The 25,417-nt window shown below is 34.5% G+C and overlaps 1 protein-coding gene across 1 annotated transcript in view; it reads left to right on the top strand.

Annotated features, from left to right (window-relative positions):
• Positions 1 to 24,549, top strand: part of WDR27 (WD repeat domain 27) — an 86,421-nt gene extending 61,872 nt beyond the window's left edge. The window contains exon 24 of the mRNA XM_083857231.1: positions 23,959 to 24,549. Coding sequence (XP_083713357.1) covers positions 23,959 to 24,006 — 48 coding nt within the window. The 3' untranslated portion in view covers positions 24,007 to 24,549. The remainder of the gene's footprint in view (positions 1 to 23,958) is intronic.
• The last annotated feature ends 868 nt before the right edge of the window (positions 24,550 to 25,417 follow it).

Below are 25,417 nucleotides of genomic sequence, written 5' to 3'. Positions count from 1 at the left end.
ATTTTTCCAAACTTCGAAGTTGAAAGAAATTTGTGTGCCAAAATGCTGTGGGGAAATGTTGATTTGAATTATGTTTTTCTAGTATGGAAGTAAATCACTTCAGTTACCTTCTTATTAGAGCAGAATTTCATTTTGTTGACTCTTTCTTAAGAATGATGCTTCTAGTAGTGCAGCTCCTTTGTTTAAAAATCTCTTCTATTGCTGATGATTTCAATGCCTCCCATGTATTCCTCATATGCCAATACACTTATCAGTTCTTAATGGTTTATATTAATATATTTGTGTCAGAGATGACAAATTGAAATCTAGCCAGACAAACCAGCAAAGTAGCCATTTCTTTTTCTTTTTATTAGTCTGAGTACTATACAGTATATTAGTATTAGTCTGGGTTTATTCTTCATTAAATGCCGTCTAATGTCTTTCTATAAAATGCAAATCCTGCAACAGCAAAAAAAGAAAAAAAAAGTTTATAAGTGGAAACAAATGAAGAATGTTTCTACAAACAGCTATTATCATACTGAATCATACTAGAATTTTGTGGATGTTTTCATTTTAGAGTGTCATTTGTTTACTAATTTCTGACTTTTTTTTTTTGAGAAATTGTTAACACATGTTTTCTCAACTCTTAAGAAAAAGTGTTTTTATATTTTTAAAGCAAAAAGTGAGCAGAAAGACATTCTTTGCAATTTTTGTGCTTGCTCTTGTCTGTCTTAAAAAAAATATTTCAGTAACATGAAGTAGCTGCTACAATTACAGCAAGGATCTAGTGTTTTCATGAAGTATCTTTTATGGTCTATGAGAAGACACTGTTGCAGTTCTCCATTGCATTATATTGTATATTTTTAGTAAACCTGACAAGAGTCTACACTGCTCAATTTTTTGGGAGGGAATGAAAAGGGATCACAAAGAAAGAAACAACAAAGTAAGTACACTGCATTAGTATTGGTTAATTCTAACACACAAAGTGTCCGTAAGGGCAGTTAGGAGTGAGCCATTGGTAATTTTATGGTTAATTATGCAAGAATATAAAGCAGTCCATTTAGTTGTTGAAATCTGTACCATGCCTCCATTTTTTCTTATACCCCTACTTCCCTAACAATTTGAGAATAGAGACAGACTAGTGAAGTCTTTCTTTTAGCTGCAATTAGGGTTATTTTTTTTCTTTTTGTCATTTGCTGTTCAGAAAACTGTAGTTATGAGCCTACAAAAATGAAAGGTTGTTTCTAGATCAAAATTGATAATTGAATTTGCAAGCTAAAATTTGAAAGGATACTTGAATTTATTGCAAGTTTGCTTTGTGAATCTAAACCAGACTCTTACCTTGCAGCAGGTTGATTTCACAATTCATTTCTTGGAAGATATATTTGTGTTGATGAAAAAGTAAATTATCCCTTTTTGATTTTGAATTCACACCATGTTCTGTGGTGCGTGAATAAGTAAGACTTACTGTATGTGCACACACTCGTAGAGATCATCAGAAAATCTATAATTTGCCACCTTATTCTGAAGAAAACTTTAGATCTAAATAGTATTCAGTATCTTGAACCATTTGTGCCTGCTGTTATAGTCTACTTATAATTGTGATGCTATAAACATTGTCACTTGTCATTGAAGATATTTATTTCCTCATATTATTAAAGAAATGCAGATATTTTATAATGGTTAAATAACTTTTTCAGCAAAATAAAGCCCCCCCCACCCCCCCACCCCCTTTTTTTTTTTTTTTTTGATGGATAATGGCAAAGAACTCTTTCATGGAATTGAAGTAAATAAAAGCAAATTAATGATATTTTTGTGCTTTCACATGTTTGAATATTTCTAAATGAGAGTCAAATTAGGCAGCAATCTCTTCCTCTTGGTACAGCTGAAAAAATATTTTTTGCACAGCTAGATCTGATACCATGTGTGGATAATTAAATCTTGTGGAACTGTTGACAGCCCTTTTTGATTTCCATGTGTCCTTATCCAAGCTGCCTGCCCCATTGTAATTTCAATGAGTTTCTTATTAGTAAGTGACTCAGCTGGACAGTACATAATACTACTTTGCTTTGGAAATTCAGCAACAATGAATGTAATTTTTGGCTTATTTTTGTAAGTCAATGCAAATGCTCCCAAATACAGTTTGAAAAGAAAGTATATATTGGCTTAGTTAACACTACAGCTCCTGATTGTAACTGCCCATATTGAAAATCACTCATCAGTGATACAAAGGTGCAATATTGTAACTCTTTCAGGCACTGTTGACATCTGCCAGGTCAGTAGTAGGTTTTTAAAAGATCTCATGCAAAAGAAAATTTCAGAAAGTGAAATATTTATAGAGCAGCTCATGTGTTTCTGTCTCATATTAATGAATCTCAGTGGATGCTGAGGATGAATAATGAGTGGTAGCCGGATGTTATCAGCACTCTCTAATTTTGTTCTTTGCCTTATATCAAGTAACAGAACTAAAGATCAGTCATGAAAGTATTTGCAACAAAACCAAACTGTTACTCCCATCTTTGCTGGTTTGTTTTTGAATGATTTTCTTTGCAGAAGTTATGATAATGGAAAACTTTTGAGCTGCCAACTGTCTTAAGAAATTGTTATTTGTCAAGTGTTGTATACTTGTCAAAATTATTGACAGGGCACTGGTGTTGCCAGAAATACAGCCACCATCTAGGCTTCTGCACAGCTTTGGATCTATAAGGAAACTGTGTGTAGAAACTGATTTGGAAACTGTTTTGGAAACTGCATGGTGCTGGGTCAGAAGTGGAGCAGGATGGAAGTAGGGAGGAAGGATGACAGTGAATTAAATGTAGGTAAGAAAGATGTAGCAAGGGAAAAAACCTCACATGAACCCACAGGGAAAATAAAGTGGACAGAGTTATCTATTTTCTCTGAATTCTATACATTTGTTAAGCATGTATTTCATTTGGACAAGCACTAGGGAATTTTCTATACCTCCAACAGATGAGCCAGAGAGTTTGCAACAAGGTAAGAACACATACATTTTTAAAGAAATTACTTCATTAAGAAACGAGAATTCATTGTGTGTCTGCTTGTCACAGCACTCAGATTGCTTATCCTCACCTGTTATAGATGGTCTCCTGCTATAGAGTAATTCTGTGGTCAATGTGTGGGCAACTGAGAGTATTGGAATTTCACATCTGTCCCACACTCAGCATGCCTAAAGCTAAATTGTCACATTCCAAAGAACTTTAGCTCTGTCTGGCATAAGCACTTTTTATTGAATGCCCATTTTGGGCTATTTTGTGAAGACTTGCAAGTAATATTTTTATTGCTGATGTAATTTGTTTCTTTTTTTTAACTGAGAGGTTATATAAAGACTATAGGTTATATATAACTGTATATGAAATCTTTTGAAAATAGTACATCTTTTCAATTTTAATAATTGTATTATTAAAGAACATTTGTCTCTTTAAATTTTTAAATCACAGTTGTTTTCCTCCACTTGACTCCAATTGATTCTTCTTTATGTTGCTCAGAGTAAACATGTAAGAATTTCTCTCTCTGTAAGTCAGTGTGGAGGCTTTGGTCATCTTGTGAAAAAAACTTTATCAAACATGGACATTTTTGCTTAATAACCTTCAAGATTTAATACTTTCAAAGACTAACACTATACCTTACATTGTCTTACGTTATACTACCCTGACATGCAACCTCAAAGATTATTACAATTACGCTTATAAACTTCTTAGAAGAAATTTTCTTTGGCACTCAATCATCATCTTTTTGGTTTTCCCATGATACCTATTAATTTAGTTTTGAATTTCAAATATCTATCCATGCAAGTAAAAATACATTGATGTAGTATTAATTAACACTTTATGGCATTCCACAGCTGTTTGCTTTTTTTAATGTAATGGCAGGCTAAGGAATTATTTCTTATCATTTATGTCTGACACAGATGAGTTGTGCTCCTGTAAGCAAAATACTCAAAGCTTGATGCAGGAACACACTTTGGAAATTTGGTAGTGAAAATTATTAGCTTGTACTGAAGTAGTGGAGATAAAGAAAGGAAGGTGGTGCATAGTCACAGTTTCGTTTTGCATCAAGGGATGATATTAAAAAAAAAGGAAGGATAAAAGCAATTAACCAGATGAGGTAAAGGACATTGTTGCAATGAGTCCTAGACCTAGATAAATGTTATAGCTGTTTAAATTAATGTGGAAGACCATATCCTTGAGATCCTAAGCAGAAAAAATTGCAGGATAGCACATAACTTAGAGGTGACTATGTAGAAGGAAATTTAAGTTGCAGATAATCTCCAATTTACCTGTCCCAGTGACACATTATTGTCACTGAGAGACAATACAATGATGGAAAAGGTTTGAGCAAAAATTGCAGTGAAAGAGAAATAAGGATTTTTGTTCTAATCTTGTTGGAGTTGAACTAATGGTGAATCATTAGGCTGGCATGTAGATGGGTCTGGAGGAGAGTTTAACTGTGAATCCTGCTTAGAGAAATAGCAGCTTGATATTATCTAAAGTTAATATGTAAGTGGGAGAAAGAGAAATAAGAACAGACTTCTGTGTAATGTTGTTGGGGAACTTACTGGGAGATAAGAATGCTCTTCAGAGGGACTGATTAAAGATAATCAGGATGGACAAAAAACATGGAATCCAAGAGATCTAACATCCATGAAAAGCATTATCAGCTGTAGTGAAGGCAGCTTGATAGATGGAAGCAACTATGGATGACACATTTATTGTCAGTTTTGTCTAGGAACAGATCATTGAAAAGAATATCAAGAATCATTTCAGTGAAATTCAGGGGCCAAAGGTATCTAAGACTAGAGGACTGAAAAAAACCCTGACTGCAAACAGTTCATGCTTTGTGATTGAGTAAATGAGATATTATCTGTAACTGGAGAAACAAATGTGAACAACAGCAGGCCTTTTAAAGACACACAAACTAAGGAGTGTTTACACTGGAAGGAGGAAGAGTCAGATGATATTGATATGTTAATAAGGAATGGAGAGAATAAAGGAATTAAGTTAATGTGTGAGACTGAGCCTCTGAGGCAAGAGAAGGAATAGAGAAGAGGAATATCTCAACTGACCAGGAGGCACTGCAGTGGAGGAAAAGAAAAGGAAGAGAAAAGTAGAAAATACTGTGGAGAAATTGGGATGATTAGGAAAGAAATTGTAGGGATTACAAACATGAAATTTCATGCTAGAAAAGAAGCATTTTTTAGTCAAGGTAATAACCTCACCAAAAGCAGAGAAAGAAGAATCTCAGATTCTTTATTGAAATGCTTGCTGACCATTCCTATAGGTAAATATTTTCAGTTCACCTGCTCAACTGAAGCAGCACAGTTCACTCCATCATTCACATACGTAATAAACAAACCTAGTCTATCATTAGGGCAAGGGTTTCCTGTGTACTTCATTTGCAATTCCTGGTAGCCTATATTTTATCTTCTGTAGAACTTGTTTCTGAGATCTGTACTCATAAATGTGTAAAAGATAACCATTCATGAAAAATGCAGATAGATCTTCACAAATGGGTGGGGTTTTTTGGTTTAATCTTTTTGGGTATTACATTTCTTCATGCAAAGTGCAGTGAAACTCATGCTTTTGGGGATGAGGATGGAACAGAGTTGTCTTCTTTAAAACTGTAAAAGTGTTTAGAGTAGTTTTCTCTCAATTTTAACATACAACAGTCTGAGTCTCTCAAAAAAAGTTTTCTTTATTATCAATGTAGAGCAATATAATATTCCTTATGGACTAAATTTTATATGAATAATGGCAGCCCAAGGATATGCTGTTTCAATGTGACCCATCAGTCTTACTTTAAGTTCTTACTACTTTTAAGTTCTGACTTTTTCAAATGAAATAAGAACCAAGGCAAAGAATTTGCTTTATGTATACAATCCTTGTGTGAACTTATGCCATTGGTATTTAGATATTTACATGCCAAAATAATTACTCTTTATGTTCTCCCATATGGAATAGTAGATTCTCAGAAGGCTAATTGCACCATTCTACCCTATGTCTCTATATAGAACATATTATTAATCTGATTGCTTAGGTTTATTCAAAAGTTACCTTTGGAAGGTGACAGATTAGAACAGGGGGTGCCAGTCAAACCTTGACAGTTTTGTGGGCTTGGCTTTGTACTGGCACTTGAAAAAATGAAGAGGATAAAAGATTACTTTTTTCTGTTTGAAAATTCTTTTGTCCCTGAAGGAAATACATCTACTAGGTAAAAATGTACTAAGATTTCTCTCTGCTTTTGATCTGCCTATGACCTAAAGGATAAATCTTACTCAGGCAAAACTACAGAGAAAAAAATACTAAGATCACAAGTTTGTTCTTTGTAATATATTGGACAATGATCTGAGTAAAAATTAATCTTCAAAAGAATTAATAGAAATTCATCCCACCAGACTACTAAAACATTATGTAAAATAGTTGTATACAGTTAAACTCACCAAACATAACAAAAAAGAAGTTGAAGTAGAACAAAATCCAGAAGAAAAGAAAATAACAAAAAAATTTTGTGTATTCACTCTCAAAAGCTTTAAAGTTGCAGGAAAGGGTAGAATGAATATTTATAAGATGAAAAATTCTTAAAACAAGAAAGAGTAATTAAAAAATACAAAAAAAATCAGTAAATATGAGGTGAATAAAAAAGAGCTATACCTTGTATTTGCAAGATAATGACATTAGAAATTTAATACATTTCAACAAGAATAAGAAGTAATGATTGATTAAAAATTAAATAATAACTTGATAACAATAATTTTATAAAAATAAAAAATACCAAAATTAAGAATCAGAAAAAAAATTCCTCATGCAGCAGTGGATTCTCATGTTGTTTGCATGTAAGATACAAAGGATTTTCTTGATCATTGCACATAAGGATGGACTAACAGTAATTGTAGTGTCACACATACTTATATGAGTGGATGCAGATTTCCAGGCTTATAAAAATATGTTTTTAAATGTCGGTGTTCTGAGAAGAAAATTATTTTAGTCAGTATTTTATTTTTAAAAGATACAGCATTTTCAAATGCTTGTTAAAATTTAGAGAAAAATTTAAATAGCTTAATTAATTCTAAAAAGAATTTTAGTCCTTTATGATATTAAATGTAGTCACAGGACTGAAAATGCTGGGTTTGACAATTTTTCATTAAATGTTTGTAACAGATACCCAGTGCTATTTTATTTGGCTGTGGAGTCTGCTTTTCAGGCCAGGAACTTGGGGTTTGATTGGCCTAAATGGGACATTATACAGTATGTATGGTGAAAAATCTTGATAGTTGGAGACAGGATCTATTTCTAAATAGAGAACTTTGTTTAAAGTTTAGGCAGTGTAGTTGTATGTAATTTGACAGTGATTTTAAAATACAAGCAAATGTGTTTTTGTGTTTTGTGTGCTCAAAGTGCAGGATTGAAATGATGGACCTTGCTCTGACTGACATTAGTGGAAACAGCCATCTGTTTTATTTGGAGTGTCTGTCTGGAGGCTGTCACGAAATGATAACAAATAGTAGCAAAGCCTACTGGAGCAATACCTAAAGCCACAATCAGGATGTTATATAACATAATAAATGGGGAACCCAAATACACTAAGAGCTTCTTGTGGAAAGGTACATGTACAATAGGGTTTTTCTCAGAACCTATTTAAGATAATGTTACATCTTGAAAGTCTGAAGAAAGATTTTTGTAGTTATTTTCTGTGTAAATATTTCACACAGGTGAGTGGAATTGATTTTTGTAAGTTTTCATGCACATTTCTATATCTCATAATTAACTTGGCAGACTTAGACGTGTAAGGATAAAATTAAAAACTGACCTGCAAACTTTGGCAGTAAACAGGACCCCAGGCTTTTATAGCTTCTGCAATACTACAGGACATGGCTCCCAATTTTCCATTTTTTACTTTTTGAAACTCTTAAAGAATGTACCACCTCTCTTCTTAACTATCCAGCAGAGGTAAATTACTTTTGATGTAGTGTTTTATTTATATTTTGTTTGTTCATCTTCCACATTAGTTTCTGGGTCTTGATTATGTTGCCTGTCTTGATATTTCACTGTTGACCTCCTATTGTAACCTAAAAGAATGGACTGGGCTTCACCTCTGCTTCTGGTTTGTGAGCCCACTTCCACTCTTTAAAGAAGGAACATACAGAGCTAAGCATTTGGATATTTGAACCCTGAATTAGGCAGAAGTATCAGGAAAAACTGGCATTCTATCTACTGTTTGTCTCTTTAGGGGCTCATCTATATTCATTTTTTGGATTCTTATTTAGTTACTGAGAGAAATGTAGGTGTTTTTAGTACAGAATTTGGTTTTAGATTTCAAGGATTAGTTGGTCCAGGCATTCTCACCTTCTGCATGGCTGCTCAGGAAGCTCTTAATAACTTGGATCAAACCCCAGTGCTTCTGTATAATATATGTTAACCATTCAGGGGAGTATAAAGGAAAAAAAATAGAGAGCTCTGCTTCCCCTGAAACAGCTGATACCAGGAACTTCTGCTCCTAGCCATCACTGCAACCATAATTAACCCTTTTCCATTTTTCCTCTATTGCTATATTCTACTGCTAACAGGACCACTTATAGGAAGATGCCAACTTTTCTTCTCCAGGACCAGTTTAGGATTCCCTGTTGGTTCTATTTTTTGTCTTTATCTGAAGCTCTGATACAGTCCTTTTGTTTCTGCTTTTTCAAGCAGTTTTCCTTCAGTAAATATAGAGGAAAGTAAGGCATCAATTTTTTAGGAAAATTACCTCACGCGCATGGTAGAGATGTCATGATTTCAGGACTGCTTACCAGTCCTGTTTAATGGATTGGAAGGAATCTTCAATGCAAACTTTGTAAATCTGCTCCAAGGAATATTGTATGACTCTGAGGGTTAAAGCAAGTTTACTTGGCACATAATTAATAATGTAAAGGAAACCGAAAATACATAGTGAAGAGGACTGGCCTTCCAATGCTGAATGTAATCTGATGCGTTTCAATCCCAGAAGACCCATTTCTTCCCCATTTGGCATGAGGAATTCTGTGAACTCTGTGAAGATGCACTTGGCATCAGTGTCTGCTCAGTGCTCTTGTGGAAGATTATTTAACTTTTTCATACACTGACAGCGTAACTTTGAGCAATTGGTGTTTTCTCCCTCTAGAGACTATATCGCAGAAAGGACTATCAACTTGCTGTGGACCTTTATGTCTCTAGTCTGGTATCTTCTTTTAATAAAAATGACCTTTTGGTAATCACATCTTTCCTGGAAAAGTACATAAATTCAGGTTTTCTAAAAAGAACTGCTGCATATTATTTGTGTTTCCTGATATTACTCTTGAGGCTTTCACTGTATTCCTCTCCAAAGTAGTGCCGGCTTTGTGCATATCTGCTGTGAAGGTGCTGGAGAGAATTTTCAGCAACAAGATGTCAGCTCAATCCAAATGAACCCAAGAAAATTCCGGAAGTGTGTCTACACTAGCAATGTGCATACATACAGTCTGAAGATTGCTTTTGTAGCAAATTATGCAACTGCTAAAGTGCTCTGGAAATTAGATTGTTGAAAACGTGTGTTCTCTGTGTAACTTGCTACCTAGAGGAAATATTTATAATGGTGCATATTTAGGGCCTTTCATATTTGATAGGATTATAGTCAAAAGCATAGATAGAAATCTACATACTTGCCAATGACATAATAGAAAATAAATTAAACATGATTTTCAAAAAGTGTTTTGTGTTTTTACAAAAATATTTTCATTTCAACTTTTCATTGTGATATGTTGTATATGCTGTTCAAAAGGTACCAGGTTAATGAAGAACTCACTAAAAGCAAAGTTTATGACTTTTAAGAACTTCAGATGTAGTCCTTTTTTCCCAAATGGCAGCAAGCAACATTAAACAATTGTTTATCAATAATTTTCATATTTTAAATAAATAATACTATGTGTAGAGCCTGCTGTTGCATTATACAGTTGCAGTGATGAGGAATCTCAAAATTGCACCTTTGATGAGTTTATTTCAGCCTAATTTAATAAAGATAAAATGGAAAGTGAAAAATGAAATCCATTCACATTTTCCTTCTATTGTTCCTTGCTTCCGTTGGTGGAGAAATGAAGAGTATTCCAGATGTGATGACCTACTCTTTCTGAAAGTGCAAGGTTACAAGTAAAGAAAAAAGTACACCCCCATCAAATATTTTGCACAGGAATAGGAAACTGTTGAAGAGACATATTTAAGTCTTAGTCATTAAGACTTAGAATACTTTTAAATCACCTTAAAAGATTTAAAGGTGAATCTGCACAAGATTTCAGTCATCTTAAAATTTTCTTTATAAAATTAAATATGATCACAACAAGACTAAAGATTTTTTTCATATTCTGTGTTATATTATGTAACTTGGAATATATAAGTTCAAGAAAACAATACTTTTAGAAGTATCTTACCTGTATAACACTTGTAAATTCTCCCTCTTTCTTTCCAGTGATATTCTGAGTGGTATAGCAGGTCTTTCATTCTATTTGAGAAGTTCCACTTAGCAAGAGTCATCTGCATTTATGTGTTCACTGTTGTGCCCTATTTTGCCATTAAAAGTTTGCATCTTGGCCCACTTCTTGTAATTACTAATGTCAACAATTATAATCTCAAAATATTATGACTGTTTGAAAAATTTTAGAATAACCATCTGTTGAATGCCAAAAGTGAAATGAATTATGGCTTTCTGCTCAAGATGATTTTACATACTATGGCGATCATGAGTGGAAAATTCATGTCATGCAGCTGATCATACTGTAGGGACTTGTCGATGCCTTTTAGCTGCCTGCACTGTACAAAATCATCTTCCACTTTTTGACAAGAGAGCTTTCCCATTTTAAGGCAGGAAAGCATTCAGATTTAGGACTTATCCGTGCTTTTTAGTGGGTTAGATTCCAAGTGACAATGGCCCGTGACTCTCAGAATAGAGCCTGTGGAGGCTATAAAGGCACACTGACACTGCTGCTAATGAGTCACCTGGCCTCTTTCATGTACAGACAGTTGTAATGTGTCACTAAGGAGTGGGAAGGTTCTTTTCTCTGGTGGTGACATCTCATTATGTTTTATGGGTTTTGGCTGCCAGCAACTGTACTTCATTATATATGGAAAATACATTTGGCTTCTCCTCTTCTTCAAAGTTCATCTTAAGACTACTTTCAGTAGTTGCTTCCAAAAGTATTTTTGACAAACTGGGATCTGTTTCATTCTCTGGGAAAGTGATAATATAATACTAGTGCAATGAAATTTTTTGTGAAATTACATTTCTATTATTGTGATTTAAGAAGGTACAATTCTGAAGTTCATGCATAGGGTTGAATTTTAATCTCAGGTTAAACTTCGTTTCATACATATATGTATGGAAGATACAAATACAAATTTCATTGTTTCCTAGCATTTTCGGCAAGATTAATAGATTTAATTTACAGCTGGAATTATTTGTATTTAATCATTATACTTTTGCTTTTATAAATTTCAGAATACATGTCCTAAAGGTCAGTAGTAAATAATAAAAGGCTTTAGAATATTTAACTTACATAAAAAAGGTCATACTATATTTTTAGGGTAGGGCAGAACTGAAGGTTTTTAGCCTTTCCATTAATTTAATGTTCTTTAAAAATTACATTTGTGGTATTTAAAAAAAAAAAAAGTGTTTAAGTAAACTCACTACATCTCAGTAGTAAATACTTTTGTATAAGCGTATAGGATTAGTAACTAATAATTGTTTATTTTCTTTGTTTAAATTGTTAACCCAGAAGTAAACTAAAACAGCAAAATTTAGGATGCTTCCAGCCACTGTGGTAATTGCTAAATGTTTTGATGATATGTCTGTTTTTATAACCCTTTCTGTTAGCAGCTAATCTGATGCATTTTATTTCAAAATATTTTAAATGATGGTGACAATTTAAACTGTATGTGTAGGTACACTGAAGAAACACATCCACCTGCAGTTACTTTTAATTTGGTCTAGATCTGCCAGGTACAAATGACTTTGTTATGCTGCTTTGGGCCTCTGTGGTCAGTACTTAACATCTAAGTTGTTTTTTTTTTTTTTAAGTTGTTCATTCTCAAAGCTTTTGTAACACAGACTTTATGCCACTTGTGAATATCATATGGAGATATAAACAACACTATTCAGGATTAATAATATTGAGAATTTCCTTTGACTCTTGCATTTTGTTTTGAAAATGTTGAATGCAAGAAGTAATAAAAATACTTTAATACAAAAGGCTTACTTTTTAAATAACTGTCTGTATTTTGTGATACATCATTTCATAATTAAGTGACTATTTTAAATATTGAAATTGCATGAGAATATCTAGGTTTTGGTAAAAAAACCCACAGTGTATATACTCTGAATAAACATGTTCAATCATTTGAGTGCAGAATAATAAAAGAAGAAATGTAAGGCTGTTAAATTCTGATACAAGCTTCAGTTTTAGAAAGAAAAATCCATTCCTCTGGTGTTTCAAGAATAATTAGGAGTGTAAAACTACTTCTTTGAAGAGGAATGCCTGATTACGCTTGTGGCTAGGTTTGCATGAAAGAATTTTGGGTTTTTTAATATATTTCCCTGTGAGCTGATGTCCAGTTTTTGAAGTGGAATTTGAAATTATACACCTGAGTGAGATGCTAGTAAAAATTCTTTTTCATGTTTTCCTAAGTTTATTTAGTTACTGAGTGAAGAGACAGAATTGTAATGTCAGTGATGTCATGCAAACATTAGTAGCCTCAGAGATTATGGCAGGCTTTTGAAGAATGTCTGAGATTACATTTAAGTTGTTTCAAACCCATCATTAAAACAAATGATCTGGAAAACATTCCTGATCATTTGTCCAGCCATCTGAGTTCTAAGTGTATTTTGCAGACTTTCAAAAGTTGCTATTGTAAGGATAGAGTAAAAGTGTTTTCCACATTAAAAATATATTAAAAGTGCCACTAAATATGCATCTTTTTAGAATTTAATTGGATTTTGCTTTAATCTACACAAGTTTGACTAGACTTGGAACTTGCTTTCTCATATAATAATGGTTGAACCAAATAACTAGACTGTGCTCTTTGTTGTTTTTCATCATGCAGTGTCATCAGATCCCTGCTTCACCAGTCTAATATCAGAGAAGGGTTGAGATTGGAAGAGACTGCTGGAGGTCATCCAGTCCAACCCCTCTGCTCAAGCTGGGCCACCTGCACCAGGTTGTTCAGACCCATGTACAGTCAGCTTTTGGATATCTTCTGATATACAGAACTTGAGATAGAGAGATATGGAGAAGGGAGAATTGCCTGAAATCCTGAAGTAATATGGAATTCTTAGTAGAATTCTCTAGTCCATCCATAAAATTTTCAAAAAGTATTCCTGAGCAACAAGTACCATGGAAAAACTTGAAATTTCTTTCCTAGTGTCCTACCTAGTAATCAAATGAGTGAGGGCCTGGAACAGACTTCTAGTTGGAAGTCTGGGAATAGAATATTTTAATTGCAAAATGGATCTTGATCATATATGGAACAGATAAACATTTCTTGATCTAGAATACTCTTTCATTCCATGTCTTATGCTTACTTTGTGGTGAAATGTCAGTGCAGATTATTATTTAGTTAATCTGGAAATGATGCTGCCAACTCTTGCATATAACTGCAGGCCACACATGACAACCTATACTGGAGGTTCCCTTCCTGGTGTCAGCTCCTCTTGTGCAGCATCAGTACTTTGATAGTACCCAAAGCCATGTAGGTCCTGGTCTAAAAGTGTTAGCTGTTTGAAATATATAAATATACACAGACATACACACACAAATATGTATATATGAAGTGAATATTAAATAAAACATTCAGAAACTAAAAGAAAAAATATCCCATATGAATGCAATAATCAGGATTCAGAATACAGCAATGCAGGCCATAAAAAACATTTTTAGGAACATGTTCTAGACCATGAATCCTGAGTGAAGTGAGCTTCCTACTGCCTCATCCTGGGTAAGGAGCCAAACCCTGGGAAAAGATGGAAGTTAAGACATTTCTGTGATTTCATTGTTCCTCTGTTTTCTCTGTTGGCAAATATCTGTGCACTGGTCTGGATTCCTTTTTGAAGTGCTTACTTTTCTTAGGCTGTTTTATGGACAGCTGAGGTGACGATCTAAAGAATGAATTCCATGGTGAAAACTTTTGGTAGAAGGACCATTTGCAGCTGAGATGTAACTGACTATTACACAAGTCAAAGCAATGAAAAAGTGGATTTGCAATGTGGAAACCAATAGAATTATCCAGTTTAAATCTGGTTAGGAATGAGAATATGCTCCTTAGTCTTTCTTTATTCTTACAATCAAAAATATTTTTGTACCATTCCTATTCCATATCTCAATCTCTGCAAGATTTTAAAGCTCTGTGAACAGATGAAGCAGTCAAGACGAATATCTAAAGCAGAAGTGTTGCTTCGCGTATCTGTCTCTCAGGTCAGCTCAGCGTCAGCTGGGCCACCCTGCTAGCTGTGATACGCCCAACAGTACCTTTGCGTGGGTTTTTGGCTCCGCAGCGCTTTTGCCTTAGCTGTCTCGGCCGTGGTTCGAAAGAGGGGACACTCCAGGCTCAGGGAGAAAAGGTTTTATTCGGGCAACTCAGGGACAGCCCCTGGTTCCAGGCCTGTGCCTCTGGGGAGTGACCCCCAGCCTCGGTTACAGGGGGTTTTTGTTCCCCCAAAATCTCAGGGGTGGATACAAGTTACAAGACCAATCACACAAAGCCAGGTGGGTAAGGTCAAAATGCAATACACAACATTAACAAATCAGGTGAATTTGGGATGTGGTCTTGTGAGACCCACCAATCCCTGTCAGACACCTCTCCTGAAGGTTTTGGGGTCTGGGGGTATGATGGACATGTGGGGGAGAAATACAATGGGATGGGGGAAAATACAATAGGATGATCGAAACCCAGGGCAGAGGATTAGAGTTGTCTTGGCAACTCTTATCAACCTTTGATAAGCACAATCCAAGACAGGAACTTTACCAGGCTAGGGTTAAAGTCCAAATCACATCAAACCTACAACTAAGAAACTTATGATAACATTCCAGCACCCCCACACAGAAGTGCTAATCTTTGTTGGTGGTATTAACCACAAAACCCTAGAAATTATTTCTGGCTCTTTGTAGTTGCTGGTGACTTTCCTCTCAATTCCAATGGGAGCATGGCGTCATCCAGGAACATCGGAACTGTTCAGCTTTTTTATCAGAAAACAAAGAAGTGCTGACTCTGAGTATGAACTCTCAAAGGAAATAAATTCCAGATATGAATGCTTACAGGCTGTTTAGACACTGTAAATTTATAACAAATTATAAAAGTTTAGGTTGGGTTACTCTAACAATGGATAGGTTTATTTTTTCTGTAGTTTTTGTGTATATAAACCAGTGAAGGAAGACATTTTAAGCTTCCTCAGTGTAATATCTTGAGGCAAGCCAGCTGCAATTTAAATGCTGTTGTGTTTTTATATGTAAATTGATGTGTATTTATAAAGACAGTAATATTAACATAGCACTCTTGTTTAAATGCATATTTCTGAACCTTTTTGGGTTCAGTAAGAAAGGCTCTGAGGTATTCTTTATCTGAAACACAATAATTTCTTTATCTGAAACACAACCAGTACATAACCAGCTATTAAAGTTTGAAGAAAGTAACAATAAACTCTATGTATGTGTATGGATATGAACTTGTGTCTAAATGCCTGTATAAACATGCAATGTTAATTTATGGCATGATTTTACCAATAGGGGGAGTAAAACAGAGGAAATGTTTTGATGAATAGAAAGAAAATGGAAGCCAAATAAGAATTAGCAGTGGTAACAAGACATTGGAATAGAAATTATTATATCTATGACAGAAAAAAGATTGAAATAGCTTCAGGTGATTAGCATGGTACCTCTAATTAAGGTAAACTAGAAACCCATTTCTTGGAATACAGGCATAATTGGCACATTAAGTCATATTATTGGTTGCCAAGTTTTGCACTAAGTGCATTGAATGAGGGACGGTAATATATGTCAGACATCAATCAATTTTTGTACTTTATCCAATCTACATCAGTGGTTCTGAATCACTACGTGGGACCCTGTAGCAAGTTTTGGACATTGCATTTCAAGAAATGCTCTTCTGGCCTCAAGAAATGTTACCTATTATTGACACCAGGAGGCTTGATGCAAGCACAATTTAGCCTTTGCCAGGGAAAGCCGAACTTCTGTGTACAAGGCAGCCAAGAACCGTATTTGGCAATTCGAGGAATAATATGTGAAGAATAGTATGTCACAAATTGCATCACTGATGAGCGAAAGCTCAAAATCACTCATCAGTGTTTACACAATAAGTGAAAATTTTTTATTGATTCTTCTTGTGTTGTCTGCAGCAACTGTGTCTCAAGCATTGGTATTACTGTCCTACTTTCTCTGTGGCCCTTCAGAAGCACCTTAGTCTGGATGAAGCTTTTCCCTTGTCCATGAATTAGCTGTGCTCTGTGTGGATTCTCACACAGCAGGAAGTATTGTTGTCTTGCTGTGCTACAGTCAGACATATTTACATTTGTGTTCTGATGAGAACCAGTGTGGATTATTGTTTAATTTGGGATGGACATAAGATGGGGTCTCCCACCATCTCACTGAGGACAATGTGGGTCCTGTGAGAAATGCTGGATTAGAACATTGAAGTCTGCAGAAACTAGAAATGTCCTTGCTGTAAGATTTTGGTGTCTGAGATGTGTCTCCTTTGTGTTCTGAACCCACATCAGCTCTGTTTTTCAAACAAGTCAAAATACCTCAACACTCTTAATTTGATAGGAAATTTGCTAATTAATTTAGTAGAAGTATAATTAAGGAATCTGAAGTAAGGGTCAGCTTTCTGTGCATCTCTAATCTGGTGAGGGAAATCAGAACAACTGATGAAGTGGCTTACATATGCATACTGTAAATTAAATATCATAATTACAGTCCTGGCCCCCAATAAATCAATTGGATTTTGCCAAGGTATGGGGGCCTATTTATGAATTTAAATAAGGCTGAATGCATTGTAAGACAGTTTGCTTGAACCTCAAATGGGAGAAGGCAGTTAAATGGCTCAGTCTTGTTTTGAAATTTCTTGTCCTTTTTTGACTTGAATACTTTTATCAGTATTGATATGTTTTATTCCTCTGCTCTGTTCCTTAGCCTAGGGAAAGATTAAATAAGTTATTCCATCTTACTGCATTTTGATCTTTCCAGTTACAGTTCTTCCTTATGAACTTTTATGTCTGCAGTTTCTTAATTTTAGACCTGAGATATGCAGTAAGACATTTACTGTGACTGCCTTTTGAACAAATGTTCAGCAGGCAACTCAGTTTATATACTAGTAAGAAAAAATAATTTACTGGTAATTTTTTTCCTAGTTATTTAGGTTGAGAAAAAAATAATATGGTAGTATGAAGGAAATGTAGAGTGTACAGGAGTAATAGAAGAAAAAAAACCCAAACAACAACAACAAAAAACCCAAACAAAACAACAGTAAAACAAAAAAGAAACAAACCAGCAAACCAACAAAAAAACCCCAACCAAATCAACTCCAAAACCCCTCCACAACCAAACTCAGCATTTCCAGATTTGTGAACATAATTTGAAATGGATCTTACATAACTGTAATGAAGACTCCAAGAATAAGTTGGTCAAGTAATTTTAACACATCAAAAGAATTATTGGGGGTTACTAATTTTACTTGCCTATAAAAATGTCATGTTAAGTGAAATAGATGAGAATTCTGCTTTTATTGAGCACTTAAATAATATTTATTAAAGGCTGACAGCAAAGAAATGCAGGTGCTGAAGTAGGTAATACATTAAAAGTATTATGCATTAGAGAAACTTCCCAGGAGGTTCAGGAAGATCTTTCCAGAAGATATGAACTTGATGTGAGTCATAAGGGAAGACAAAAGGTTTTGAAACTGAAGAAATAAGATGGGAAAACAGAGTGGACAGCACTGGGTGAAGGTGGCCCTGGGTGACCTGTTAGGCTTACCACAAACTTGGTGGAAGAAGGGTAATCAGTGGAGGCACTGCAGTACATGCTATGAAGTGTGTAGGGAACACAGAATGCACCTTGCTGCCAGTGGAGTTATACTTTACATTAAAGACAGCATAGAAGAGAGCCAATTAATTAACCTCAGCAGTAGTGAGTCCTGAAGAGGCTGAAATTCCAGTCATGTATGGGAAGAATAGAGTATTTTTATACCTTGTTATCTTTAAACATATCTCATTTGTTCATTTGTTTGTGTGACTAGCGAAAATACTGGATATGGTGGATCTGTTACATTTTGATAATTCTTTTGATGGGGTTCTGCACATATAGTTTGTCTGGAAAAATTCCTTGGCCTCTCTACAGCCCCAGCTTACTAACTTTGAGACATTGTTTTCCTCTTACAACTTAAATCTGTTGAATAATTTGGCTTCCTATAAAATTATCCTTCCTATCAATTCTAGAAAAAACTTTCTCCTCTTTAAGGCAAAAAGCCTACCTAGAGCATCTCTTATATAAACATCATCAGTGGGTCCTTTAACAGCTGTTTAATGTCTTATTCATGGTGGCCTCTGATCTTGAGTCCGGATAGGCAAGCCACCTCCTCTCAAATACAGGAACTAGAGACACTCAAATTGATCAACACTATCCATGCACTGAGCATAACGGGAGGAAAAATGTGAGCATGTCATCTACAGGTACTATGAAAAGTGAAGTTCTCAGCTTAAATGATACTACATGTACTTACTCCTGTATGGTAATGTGTCTATGATACACCTCAAGGAATTATGATTAAAAGCTCTCAACTTGTTTTTTATATTTTCTCCTCAATTCTCATTTCTGCAATAGGAGAGCTATCTTAAGAATAAAATCTTCTGTCTTCTTTCTGCAAAAAAAACCCCATGTGGATTTGATCTAACTGATTGAATGCTTAAGAGTGCAGCTGTCAAATTAAACACTCATCTTTCAAGAAAACAAATCTTTCCAAAGTGCTATTTACATGTCTTCTGTTCTTGGCTTAAACAACAAAATCAGAGTTGGTAAAGCCTTCATGCACTATAGATCTTCAGGAGTAAAGGTGATGAATTCTGTGTTCCTTTAGACTCCACTTTCTGAACAGGAAAATTATAATAAAATCCAATTCCATAATGTCTCCTTTTCCTGTTGCTCTTGCTTGTTGCTAGTTGTGAAACAAATGCAAAATTCAAGTGCATGGTTCTACTTGTGGCCTCTTATTTTCATAAAATAGTTTGAACAATGAAAGCTGAAAATACTAACCCCTGACTTTTGGCCAGATGACACTTTTTGCTGTGCAGCTAATGGACTTTTTAAAAATTTGTGTCTCTACTTGCATATTATGCATACTTATGCTAACAAAAAGAAATCAAAAGGATGTTATGTACCTATAATGTGAAACCAGCTGAAATAGCTTTGATTCTCGTTATTTCCTGAAGTATGGGATGTCTTCAAGCCTGCCTTGTATACATAAATAAATATATACTTATGTGTGTTGTGTGAAATGTTAGAACAGAATATTAGTTTGATGCATTTCTATACAAATTCAACTGTTTGTGGCTAAAAAAAATCCAAGTCTCTAATTTGCAGAATGGTTTTGGGGGTTTTTTTGTTTTTTTGTTTTTTTTTTTTGGTGCGATACTACTACAGAAACAAATTTCTCTCCAACCAAAGGTAATTCTAGAAAAATATATATTGTGTTAATATAAAAGGTAATGCAGTAGACAGTGTCTTGAAAATCATAGTGTTACTGACAGCCTTCCAACACTGCATGTCACGGGTTTAATTTAAATATCCGATAAACTTCTATGTGTTGTGCAGACCATGAAAGAGAAGAGACCTGTGTTCAAGGACTTGCTCACCTCCCCATTCTGGTGCCAAATGTCATAGGTACTTTCAAAACCTTGAATTCTTTATAAAAGGCTCTAAAATGCACAGAGCTTCAATTTTCTCCTCTGCCCTACTTGAAGATTTTTTCTTCCCTCATATATCCCTTGATACAAAAAATAGTCCACTCTTTCATAATATTCCTAAATATTCTAGTCGTTTTCCCATAGGAAGCCTTTACATAGGTCAAATTATTCACAGGACTGATGCCAAGATTTGAATACATAATAGTAAAACATAATTAGTTTGGGAGTTTGGTTTGTTGTTGTTTTTTTTTTTTTCTTTTTTAATGGTGAGTAGTCTGTTGACTTAACTGCTATAGAGATTTCAAATATAATGTAAAACACAGTTTTGGAGTAGCATATTTGAGAGCCGAGGGGTTTGAAAGAAGTAACATGCTTGAAATATTGGGAAATGTAATATTGGCATAAGTTAAACATTTTAAAAAATCTTATTGAGGTTTCTATGGATTCTAAATACAGTTGAGAACACTATTAATCAATTTCAATTGCTCTTAGGTGTGATAAATCAGGAACTTCGAGGGTCCTACAGGCTAGATTTTTAGTAACTCTTATTATTTGTGTTAGTAGAAATTGCAATTAGCTTTCTCCCATTCTTATATTGGTTATACACTATTAAATAAAATTTCTATATTGCCTAAAATATAACACAAATCTGGTGGAGTTCAAGAAGCATTTGGACAATGGACCTGGACACATGGTGGGGTTCTTGGGGACAGGGTGGAAACAGGAGTTGAACTCAATTATCCTTGTGAGACTCTTCCAACTCAGCATATTCTGTGATTATACAAAGTATGCCACTTACATAAGTAAATATGCTTTTTCAACTGTCAGGCATAGGAATTTGTTCTAAAATCTGAAGGCTAAACTGGATGCTCTGTGAGTGTGTATTAGCAATTGAGTTTGGATCAGAAATGTGCTTTTGAATCTCCCAGTTGTTTCTACTTATCCCTTTTCACTTCTCATTGCTGTATCCTTAGTGAGGCTGCATTTTGGCCTTGTCTCTGACAATGTCAAACCAGAAAATGAACTCAGTATGCTAACAGGCTTTCAATCCATTCAGCCAGAGCAGAGCTAGTTTACATTAACTCATATAATGTCTAAATATATAACTCAAGAAAAAACTCATTCTGAGGATGAAAATCACCATTAACACTGAAAGAATTCAGGATGCTAATGACTAATTGACCCCATCAAACCTTCCATTTTTATGAAATCTTTCTTTAATAATTAGGCATTTTTTTGTATTATGAGTGTTAATTGTCTAATAATTGGTTTATTTTTGTTAGGCTTTTTAAGCACTGGTTGGGCTAAATAAAAACTTCTGGCTCTGGAATAGGTATAATTCCTTTTGTTCATGGATATTGTGTTGGATATATTGGATATTGAACATACTGGATATATGTTCAAGATATTGAGTGTAATACTTCTCAGGGGAATGGTGCAAAGACCAACCTCATTTTATCAACTGCCAAGGAAAACAGGTGGAAAAAGTAAGAGAAAGGGGAAAGAAAGGAGGACTTGAGAGACAGCAGTTTAGAGCATATGACTAACAAGGAGGGATCTTGAAGGCAGAAGGTGGGTGTCTTTAGTTCAGCCAACAATTCAGTGAATGTTTTGGTGCTGCCAAAAGTGTAGAGGTGGTTAGTTGGAGTAGAAAGATAATTTTTTTATGGTTAATGGAAACAGAAGGTCCCTGAAAGCAGAATGTAATAGCACTGTAGTGGATACATTTAGCAGGTGGAAGCCAAGCTGCGTTTCAGGGATATCATTGGAAGATTGACCATGCATTGCAGTTTTTAAGGTTCAGGTTGCACATTAGGGAAAAAACTGTAAGATAACTAAGAAAGCACTTAAACACTGGAATGAGTTGGGAAATTTCATCGAAATTTTTCAAGACTTAGCCAGACAAAGCCATAGCTAAACTCATCTGACGTTTTCTATAGTTGCACCTAGAGCAGGAAGATGGACAAGATGACCTCCTTAGGTCTTGTAAAACTTAATTTCATTTAAAATTATTTTATTTTAAATTGAAAGGTAAAAAAGGTTTCTATATTATCTCCTGTAATGAAATAGAATTAATCTCTTATTTCTCAGGTTGCGTTAGTTTTCTTTTGATTATGTGAAATAATGATAAAAGCTTTCTTTTTTTTTTCTTTTTTTTTTTTTTTTCTTTTTTTTTTTTCTTTTTTTTAATGCACACAATGAATGGCTACAGAAATTTAGAAAGGACATATTACTTAGGTGTTTTACATTTACATCATCTTTCCAATATGTCCTGGTTTTGGCAAGGACAGAGTTAATTTTCTTCCTAGTTGCTGATGTGTTTTGGATTTAGTATGTGAATAATGTTGATAACACACTGATGTTTCAGTTGTTGCCAAGTAGTGTCTATACCAAGTCAAGAATTTTTTACCTTCTCCTGCTCTGCCAGCAAGAAGGCTGGAAGGGCAGAAGAAGTTGTGAGGGACACAGCCAGGACAGATGACTCAAACTGGCCAAAGGGATATTCTATACCACATGCTGTCATGCTCAGTGTGTATTAACTGAGGGGAAAGCTGCATTAGTGCATCTGCTTGTGAAGTGTCTAACCATCGGTCAGTGAGCGGTGAGCGCTGTGCATCACTTGTTTTGTATATTATAATTCTTTCATCATTGTTGTTATCGTTAACATTATTGTTATTTTCTTCATTTTGTGTCCCATTAAACTGTCTTAATCTCAACCCATAAACTTTCTCACTTTTATTCTTCTGATTCTCTGCCCCATCCTGCTTGTGGCAGAGTGAGTGAGTAAGCAAGTGGCTCTGTGGTACTTAGTTGCTGTCTGGAGTTAAATAAAAACACAATAGTAAGTTGGAGAGCTGAATACAGACGTATTACAAGTCTTTGGAAGTATGTTATTATCTTGGATAGCTGTAAAAACTAGAGTTGGAGAAACTAGATTGTGTAGTTCTGGATATTCTATACTTTCAGATTATGTATGTGAGAGTAAGAAAAAGTTAGGGAATATGAGTCACTGTCTTGGGAGATAACACTTATGAGAAATTAGAAGAATTGATGATTGGAGATATTAAAGGAGGGAATATGAACTCAAGAAAATAATTTATTGACCACAGAGTTCCTTTATCCAGAGGAATAAAACAAATGAATCAATTTATCAAAGAAAGAACAGAGGATGAAAAAAATGAGGAAAAATGAGATACAAGAAGTTAACCAAATGAACTGGTCCAAGCTTGAGATGCCTTTTTGGTTCCAGCCCGTCAGATTTTTTTAATCACTGCTGAGAAATAACTGTAAATCCTAATATGCAAGGAGTAAACACCTTGAATTTTTAATGACTAATAAGTGGTGTCATTTGTAGATCGTCCCCTTCAGAGATACATCAAGTTTTTCAAGTGCTTGTTTGTAGGAATAAGTGCAGAAAATAGTATTGCCTCTTATTTTATAATGAAGATCTTCTCAGCCTGATGAAAGAAAGCTAATGCAGCTGGAGGCTTTTTATGCAATGTCTTCAAGACTTGCCTCTTCATAAAATTTTTCAGTATATTTTCTTACAAAGGAAATTCTTACTCTACACTTAACACCAATAAAAATCAGAAGACTATATTTGTTGGTATGCCTGATTTAATTCACAGTATTTTCCATCTTCATTTATTCCAGCTCATTTTCTTATTTCTTCCATATTCCCTTCTTGAGTCATACACAGTGAAGTCTGTTTGACTTTCTATGTGGTTTTAACATATGCTTCAGTTTTACAGACTGTTGATGTGTTAGCGGATGTTGACACAAATTTGAAAATACTTGGAAAAGAAAAATCTAAGTGAAATGGAATTTTCAGATTAGCTTGGTTGAGAAGAGTCTATGGGTTATTTTTTTTTTTTTTTTTAATGAATCCTGGACCTCTTAACATAGAAATAATTTAAATATCATCTTAATGATCTTCATTTGGTTTGTTGCTCTAAAGCAAACTGTGCTTACTGGAAAGATCTTCATTAAAGCCATATGTTCTTTTCTTTTGAACTGCAGCTCACCACAGCCACCTTGGATGGCAAACTCCGATTGTTTCTACCCTGAAACTCGCCAGCCTCTGGAGCTTTGGCCGTGGTACTCTGAGAATAATGACTTGCTGACAGAAAGGAGACTGGTAACTCGCCAGAAGCAAGTGGCATAATATTCCCTTTTAAGCTACAGTTTTCTTCTGATTTTATTTTCAGGAAGTTCCTCAAGCTGTTATCAAAGTTTTTCTGTTGAACAGGCTGTTATCTTTATCGCAAAAACAAGGGCAAAAGATCACAAAAAGGAGGAAACTACTCATTCTGACTTCATTCTAGCAAATCACCACAGGAGTGGCTTTCAAAGATCTTTTTGGGTTCTTATAGTTAGGTGCATTCTGTAGTGCTTTTCCAGATGGGACCACTTTAGTCTAGACTGAAAATACAAGTAAAATGAAAAGTGTTCCGTTTTTAGGTCTATTTGTGACAAATTTTTAGATTAATCTGAAAGAAAAAGAAATTGTATGTCTTTCTGAAATGTCACTAGGCTCCTTCTATTGTACTTCTTTGGGGTTACTGGAAACAGCATGAATGTTGTTTGAAGGCAGAATTTTACTGGTTTACTATTTATACTACATTCTGTAAATTTCTCAGGGAATATGTGACAAATGTCTTCTCTTTAAAAGAAACTATTTCTGTCTTTTAAATAACTGTTAAATACTTTAAAAAATATTAAAATATTATGAAAATTAAATTAGCCGAAAAAAAATGTTTATTTCTTGTCTTCTTCCTAGGTTACTTGTCTTGCTCTTAAAATAGCTTTATAGACAACCTTTTGTTTTTTAGGCTAGACATTCTCACTCTTCGTTGACTTTAGCTAAGAGTAGAGAGCATGAGTGGTGAAAGGAGATGGAGTTTTTTTTTCTTTTCATTGCAAAATGCTGCTGCCTTTTCAAAGTTAAATTTACCAGAACAAAATTTATTAATCAAATTACTAAAAAAAATAAATTGGAGTTATTACACCCACTTTAAGTCAATCAGTAAAGCCAGATAACTTTCAGGATTGCAAAGAATGTTTCATTTAATAGATGTCCTTCATTTATGCCTGTAATATTTAGTGTAACTAGATCGAGTTATTTTTATAAGTTGTTTAGTTTCCATTAAACATTCTTTTGTAAAGGATTTAGCAGTTTTTTGCTGAACAGAATCATATGCTGTATCATATCCAAGTATTCTCTAGAACACAGTAGTCTCATCAATGACTACAGGAGTGCCACCAGATCATACTCATCAGAACTCTGAATATCAGAATCAGATTTTGTATGATCAAAGCAAATGTGGCATAACTGACTTCCATTATTTTAAATACTTTTCCAGTTCAAAATCAGATAAATCAGATTACGAAGAAATCATCCTCTATGTTGTAATTAAATGCTGGTATGCTACACTCACAAATTATCAGCAAAATTTAAATTTTAATTTCCACCACGGGG

Source organism: Zosterops lateralis, assembly GCF_965231275.1.
Source record: "Zosterops lateralis genome assembly, chromosome: 3".
NCBI classification, from domain to species: Eukaryota; Metazoa; Chordata; class Aves; order Passeriformes; family Zosteropidae; genus Zosterops; species Zosterops lateralis.
This window is presented reverse-complemented; position numbering and strand designations above follow the sequence as displayed.